Source organism: Salmo salar, chromosome 08 (assembly GCF_965601325.2).
Source record: "Salmo salar chromosome 08, fSalSal1, whole genome shotgun sequence".
In the NCBI taxonomy this organism is placed as follows: domain Eukaryota; kingdom Metazoa; phylum Chordata; class Actinopteri; order Salmoniformes; family Salmonidae; genus Salmo; species Salmo salar.
Window position 1 is genome coordinate 22,866,919 of NC_138298.1, and position 8,082 is coordinate 22,875,000.

At 42.6% G+C, this 8,082-nt stretch overlaps 1 protein-coding gene across 2 annotated transcripts in view; it reads left to right on the forward strand.

The window, feature by feature from the left end:
- Positions 1 to 2,036: 2,036 nt before the first annotated feature.
- Positions 2,037 to 8,082, forward strand: part of LOC106610241 (ovochymase-2) — a 33,325-nt gene continuing 27,279 nt past the window's right edge. For both annotated transcript variants that reach the window (XM_045722809.2, XM_045722810.2), the window contains exons 1-2: positions 2,037 to 2,287; positions 7,252 to 7,382. In XM_045722809.2, the coding sequence (XP_045578765.2) occupies positions 2,137 to 2,287; positions 7,252 to 7,382 (282 nt within the window). In that variant the 5' untranslated portion in view covers positions 2,037 to 2,136. The remainder of the gene's footprint in view (positions 2,288 to 7,251; positions 7,383 to 8,082) is intronic.

Here is an 8,082-nt window from a genome sequence, read left to right on the forward strand (position 1 = left end):
ACCATATAAGGGACAGGGTGCCATTTCAGACACAGTGCTGTTGTATGTGAGTGTGCTACTTCCCATATCCTAGGTCCAGGGTTTCTATGGTAACACTAACACAGGTTCATAATATCTAACCCTCTAAAGTAGACCTTGGGGAGCCAGATAGATAACCGCTACAGTGTAACTCACACTTCACCTAGATAATAAAACATTATCTGATAATACATTGTACTGTTCTGTGCTGTATAAATATATTAACAATACGGCTTGTGTGGTGAAATGAATCTCTCCACAGAGACCATTTTCACAATCAACTTGACAATCATTCTGATCTGTGCTGATCTCTGTTAGTGTTTATGACGGGTTTGTTAATGGCTCTCTTCTGCTTGCTATAATATCTCTATGGCTTGTGCTATTATCAGTCTGTACATAGTGAAGTGCTTATCTCAGCACTTTGAAACTCCACTCTACAAACCAATGACTGTATATATGAATGGACAACGCAATCGATCATGTGACACCATTCATTCCTATGTGAAGACTCAATAGCGCATTGAAGCCAAATGAAGTCTGTTAAAATGGTGTCTGATGGAGACATAACATGTTCAGTTTTAGCTATTCCAGGAAGTGCTGCTCCCTCTCATTGAGTAACTGAAGCTGAAGGCCGACCGGAGTACTGCAGGCTGCCATTAGCAACTTAATTATCCTTCTGTCTGCGATTTTAAAATGCTTGGTTCAAGGGCATACATCTGGTGTGTTAGAAGCAATTGTTGGTACCATGATTGTCTTCTAAATTGTTTTATTTACTCAAAGATTGACCATGAAGATTGCCATTTTTCCATTCACTATAATGGGGGATCCTGTTTTTCCGCTAACAATGCCTTTAGTACCTCGGTTGGCCTTGAACTTCCATGGCATCAATCAGAGGGGGGAGTCGTTCTCCCCTGCTACAAACACACTGGCAGTATTACAGCAAGGCAGCATGAGCCAGGCTGTCTGTACAGAGAGCCATTAGAAATTTGCAACGAAGTGTCCGAAATTGCATCCTATTCCGTACATAGTGCTCTACTTTTGACCACGGCCCATAATTCCCTAGAATGTGCCCTACTTTTGACCAGGGCACATAGAGCAGTAGTCAAACGTACTGTATTATTTGGAGAATAAAGTGCTATTTTAGATGCATCCTGGGAAGGGACCCCTGATTCCAACAGGCAGGATTACAAGCCTGTTTCTAGCACATTATCCATTAGCTTAACAAACGGTAATTGATTGCCAGGTAGCATCTGTGGGACTCCTATGGGGCATAGATGACTAAACAGTAGGTTCCCGTGAGCCTAGTCCCCATCATTCCTTTTACTTTAATCAAATCCATCGCTAATGCTAAGTGCTTTGGCACTTAAGCCACATTAAAGAGTTTAACCATAGCCCAGAAGTGCTCTGTACTACATCAATCAATTAGTAAGCTTGACGATAATTGCAGTGCACTGCGTGACGGGCCCGCTCCTCTTATAAAAGCTGAGGTTGAGACAGTAAATGTTTTGAAATGAGATTCGGGGTCGAGTGTAGGGACAAAGTTAATAATATAAACAAGGCTTGCGTAAACACAGATCATATACCATAGTCCCCCCAAACTCAACTCTGGACCTCGAAGCCAGTTCCACTGTGTTTTTTTCAATGTTGCGCTCGAATCAGGGACTGATTTAGACCTGAGACACCAGGTGGGTACAATTAATGATCAGGTAGAACAGAAAAGCAGCAGGCTCTGTACCTCATAGGGTAAGAGTTGAATAGCCCTGCTATAGGCTATACTGTACAACAGTGTGTATAACGGTTCTATAGTAGCCTACAACAGGTTAAGTTATAGGTGAGAGGTAAGAAATGTACCACTGCCCCTACTGAAGCTATGTACAGTATCATAATGGTTTTATTTGAGACTCAAAATGACATCAACTAATTTACACTATGCGCGCTAAAACACGTTTTACAACATGTCCAAAAATCCTAAACAGTCAAAAACTCTCCGCACAGACACGCGAGTCCAAGGTACAGCCAGTCTACCAAAGGTCGGACCAGACCATGAGACGCTGGTGCACCAGAGGCAAAGCACATTTGCTCCACAGCTGCACATCTCCACCACTGTGAACAGAGAACATGGAGGAAGACCTAAAGAAGAGACCCAAGTCCAGGGGTCTGAGTACCCTGGAGAAGAGCCTGGTACTACTGTTTGTGGCTCTGACTGGCGCCTGCATCGGACTGGTGGTCATCTACTTCACTGACAAGAACAGCGTCTCCACTGATGAAGGTGAGTAGTGTACTACCTGTATGTTTAAATGGAGGGAAGGGAAAGGGGGATACCTAGTTAGTTGCACAACTAAATGCATTAAACCAAAATGTGTCTTCCGCATTTAACCCAACCCCTCTGAATCAGAGAGGTGCGGGGGGCTGCCTTAATCCATATACACGTCATCGGTGCCTGGGGAGAAGTTGTTGTTGGAGGTTAACTGCCTTACACAAGGGCAGAACTGCAGATTTGTCCACCTTTTCAGCTCAGGGATTGGAACCAGCTACCTTTCGGTTACTGACCCAATTCTCTTAACTGCTAGGCTACCTGGTGGTGAGCTGCTATATACTTTAAACACATTCATGTAGGCCAGATGATTAGTACTACTGTATATATGTTTATATGTATACTGCTAGGTAAAGTCCCGCCTTATCTCTGCTCGCTGGTCACCATAGCTGCACCCACCCGTAGCACGCGTTCCAGCAGGTATATCTCACTTGTCACCCCCAAAGCCAATTCCTCCTTTGGCCGCCTCTCCTTCCAGTTCTCTGCTGCCAATGACTGGAACGAACTACAAAAATCTCTGAAACTGGAAACACTTATCTCCCTCACTAGCTTTATTAAGCACCAGCTGTCAGAGCAGCTCACAGATCACTGCACCTGTACATAGCCCATCTATAAATAGCCCCAACAACTACCTCTTCCCCTACTGTATTTATTTATTTATGTATTTTGCTCCTTTGCACCCCAGTATTTCTACTTTGCACACTCATCTACTGTCAAGTCTACCATTCCAGTGTTTTACTTGCTATATTGTATTTACTTTGCCACCATGGCCTATTTATTGCCATTACCTCCCTTATCTCACCTCATTTGCTCACATTGTATATAGACTTATTTTTGTACTGTATTATTGACTGTATGTTTGTTTTACTCCATGTGTAACTCTGTGTTGTTATATGTGTCGAACTGCTTTGCTTTATCTTGGCCAGGTTGCAATTGTAAATGAGAACATGTTCTCAACTTGCCTACCTGGTTAAATAAAGGTGAAAATAAATAAATAAATAAAATATACTGTAAACACTTAGGAGTTGTTCTATCCCTCTAAACCTCATCACTGTCAAGGAGGTGTGAATACTAAACTTTAAACCCTTCAAATGTCTTTCAAATGAATGTTTATAGCTCTACTCACACCAGAAAGTTCAACGCCTTCTCAGCAGGACTATGAAACAGTGATTTATGGACCCTTGTGATTGATGGACCATTATACATGTACCATAATATCAGGCTTAGCTAAGCGTCTGGGGAGTGGATGGGTAACGGCTGTCGGCTGGTGGTGAGTTTTCTGACAAGAAGATGAAAAGTGATGTTTGTTGTCTGTTTTGTTTCAATTTCTATCACTGTACGTTGTGCTCTTAATGTATCTCTGTCTCTGACAGATGTTTTATTATTTATGATTAAAATAAACCACACTTCCATATCAGCAATAAATGATAAGCATAGAAGATCGATCTGGCTCATTGTGTACCGTAATAACAAACCAACGGCATTCATTGCTGCAGTAATAATGGCATTGAATACTTCTGGCATTGAATGTGCATCCGTTTTGGCTACAGGGCTAGACAGAGAGTTATATTCTAAGGGGGTTCTGTGTCTTTGTGGTACCTCTGTGATGTGAGTCACAGTGACGTCCCCTGCCACTGTGTGGCAGACAGACAGTCCGAGCTGAGACCCAGCTGTGGAGTACGTCTGTGGAGGAACAGAACAACAACAAAAGGCAAAGGTTCCTCTAACGTTGAGGGAACGTCTATAGTCAAACCTCCTGCGAACCGTTAGGGATATCTGAAAGTCTAATTGGTCCCCTTGGACATTGGCATCTCATTGGTCTCACCACTGGCTACTGATGCACTGATGCGGTTCCAAGCACTGTTATGGATTGCTGGACGTATTTTTCATATAGTGTCACTCTGTCACCATAGAAAGCATGACAAATACGTCCTCAATTTGTCACGTCTGCATTTGTTTTCAACCCTCCGTTTTGAGTCTTTCTATTTCATCTATAGTTAGAAAACAATCCATCAAATCACCTGAGTTAAAATGTGATTTAACATGCGTGTTGTTTTGGCTTCTGACAAGGTCTCAATGATGATCTGTTTATCATATAAGATAGTCCACATATCTGCAACATATCTTGGTGCCTTTTTACAGTTTTGTGCTGGTTCCCAAAAAATACAGCCTTCCCCACCCTGTAAAAATGCATTTAAATCATATAAAATCTATGATGTTATTAACATTGTCCCACGCTACCTTGGCTTGGTTAGCCAAATCAGTCATTTCGTTCCTAAGAATAATGGCTTTCATCCATTTCTGTGAGTGAGACAGCCTTAGGAGACGCGGCTGACTCCAGAGACAGCACTCACACAGTACACTGGTCTAGCATAATGCAAATACTCTCACTCTCTTTCTCTCTATTTCTCTCTCTCTCTTTCACTCTCTCTCTCTCTCTCTCTCTCGCTCTCTCCCTTTTATCTCCTTTCTCCTTTTATTCGTCCTTACAAAATCCCTTATTCAATAAACCTTGCCCAGGAATAATGTCTGCACTTTGAAGTAATGGTCGTAGCTAGTGGTATATTGAAAGGCCAAATACTGTCTAGCATCTGTCTACATTATACAGTGCATTCGGAAAGTACTCAGACCCCTTGAACTTTTCCACATTTTGTTACGTTACAGCCTTATTCTAAAATGTACTAAAAAACATTTATCATCAATCTAAACACAATACCCCATAATGACAAAGCAAAAAGTTTTTTAGAAATATTTGCAAATTTGTAAAAAAGATACAACTGAAAATATCACATTTACATAATTATTCAGACCCTTTACTCAGTACTTTGTTGAAGCACTTTTGGCAGCGATTACGGCCTCGAGTCTTATTGGGTATGATGCTACAAGCTTGGCATACCTGTATTTGGGGAGTTTCTCCCATTCTTCTCTGCAAGCTCTGTTAGCTTGGATGGGGAGTGTCGCTGCACAGGTATTTTTAGGTCTCTCCAGAGATTTTAGATCAGGTTCAAGTCCGGGCTCTGGCAGGGCCACTCAAGGACATTCAGAGACCTGTCCTGAAACCACTCCTGCGTTGTCTTGGCTGTATGCTTAGGGTCGTGTTCCTGTTGGAAGGTGAATCTTCACCCCAGTCTGAGGTCCTGAGCGCTCTGGAGCAGGTTTTCATCAAGGATCTATCTCTCTGTACTTTGCTCCGTTCATCCTTCCCTTGATCCTAACTAGTCTCCCAGTCCCTGCCGCTAAAAAACATCCCCACAGCACGATGCTGCCACAACCATGCTTCACTGTAGGGATGGTGCCCAGTTTCTTCCAGACGTGATGCTTGGCATTCAGGCCAAAGAGTTCAATCTTGGTTTCATCAGACCAAAGAATCTTGTTTCTCATGGTCTGAGAGTCTTTAGGTGCCTTTTGGCAAACTCCAAGCGGGCTGTCATGTGCCTTTTACTGAGGAGTGGCTTCCGTCTAGCCACTCCACCATGAAGGCCTGCTTGGTGGTGTGCTGCAGAGATGGTTGTCCTTCTGGAAGTTTCTCCCATCTCCACAGAGGAAATTTGTAGCGCTGTCAGAGTGACCATCGGGTTCTTGGTCACCTCCCTGACCAAAGCCCTTGCTCAGTTTGGCCGAGCGGCCAGCTCTAGGAAGAGTCTTGGTGGTTCCCAACTGCTTCAACAAAGGTGCTTCTACAAAGTACTGAATCCTTATGTGAATGTGATTTTTTTTAAATCTAAAAACCTGTTTTTGCTTTCTCATTACGGGGAGTTGTGTGTAGATTGATGAGGAAAAATAACAATTTAATACATTTTTAAATAAGGCTGTAACATAACAAAATGTGGAAAAACTTGAGGGGTCTGAATACTTTCCGAATGCACCATATATATGCCACTAGTCAACAAAGGGATAGATATATGTATGTACAAAACATTAGGAACACCTGCTCTTCTCATGACACAGACTGACCAGGTGAATCCAGGTGAAAGCTATGATCCATTATTGATGTCACTTGTTAAATCCACTTCAATCAGTGTAAATGAAGGGGAGGAGACAGTTTAAAGAATTGAGACATGGATTGTGTATGTGTGCCATTCAGAGGGTGAATGGGCAAGACAACATATTTAAGTGCCTTTGAACAGGGTATGGTAGTAGGTGCCAGGCGCACAGGTTTGAGTGTGTCAAGAACTGCAACGCTGCTGGGATTTTCATGCTCAACAGTTTCCCGTGTGTATCAAGAATGGTCCACCACCCAAAGGACATCCAGCCAACTTGACACAACTGTGGGAAGCATTGGAGTCAACATGGGTCAGCATCGCTGTGTAACGATTTCGACACCTTGTAGAGTCCATGCCCTAACGAATTGAGGCTGTTCTGAGGGCAAAAAGAACGGGTACAATATTAGCAAGGTGTTCCTAATATTTTTTACACTCAGTGTATATGTGTGTAAATTATATAAAAAAACTTGTACTGTATTGGTTGTATAGGGTAGTTGCTGACCATGTTGTCATTGGCCATACGATTGTATGAGGGTAGGTTATTGCTGTATGTTATTGCTTTAATTACCAATTACCAATTGCTTTTGTTTAATGGGACTGGTAAAGCAATCCTCAATTCGAATGCTCTTATTAACGTAAGTAGTGCCACTATATCATCAAACAATCTGTCCCAGCAGGATGTTCAATATTGACATTGTGTTACCCTTCCATGTTATACATAACAGCCCAATAACAAGGGTTATAATCAAAACAAATGATTCTGTCGGTAGACATTGTTTTTCCAGAACAACATTACCCAAAGCTGTTCCCCTGCAGCTGTCACATCAACTGAATGTTCATGTAATCAATTGTGTGTGTGTGTGTATGTTTGTGTGTGTGCATGTTTGTGTGTTTGTGTGTGCGTGTGCGTGTTTGTGTGTGTGTGTGTGGGACAAGAGGTCAATTCGGGATGCGGGGGTCCTCGGGCTCTCAAGGGCCCGTCAGGGGAGTTCACCAGCATGAATCACCCCAGTAGCTACGACAACGGCATGAGCTGCAGCTGGCACATCACTGTAGACCCAGGCATGGTAAGTACCACAATGCAACATATTCAAAACACAAAGACTTTTATACAGTAACCTTTTCATTTTACTGTGCTCTTTCCTTCAAACAAATACACTGAACAAAAATATAAATGCAATATTCAACAATTTCTAAGATTTTACTGAGTTACAGTTCATATAAGGATCTCAGTCAATTGAAATGAATTCATTAGGCCCTAATCTATGGATTCCACACTTTAAAAAAAGTTGGGGCATGGATCAGAAAACCAGTCAGTATCTCGTGTGACCACCATTTGCCTCATGCAACGCGACACATCTCCTTCACATTGAGTTGATCAGGCTGTTGATTGTGGCCTGTGGAAGGTTGTCCCACTCCTCTTCAATGGCTGTGTGAAGTTGCTGGATATTGGCGGGAACTGGAACACGCTGTCGTACACGTTGATCCAGAGCATTCCAAACATGCTCAATGGGTGACATGTCTGGTGAGTATGGAGGCCATGGAAGAACTGGGACATTTTCAGCTTCCAGGAAATGTGTACAGATCTTTGCGACATGTAGCTATGCATTATCATGCTGAAACGTGAGGTAATGTCGGCAGATGAATGGCATGATCATGGACCTCAGGATCTCATCACGGTATCTCTGTGCATTCAGATTTCCATTGATAAAATTAAATTGTGTTCGTTGTCCGAAGCTTATGCCTGCCAGTACCATAACCCCACCA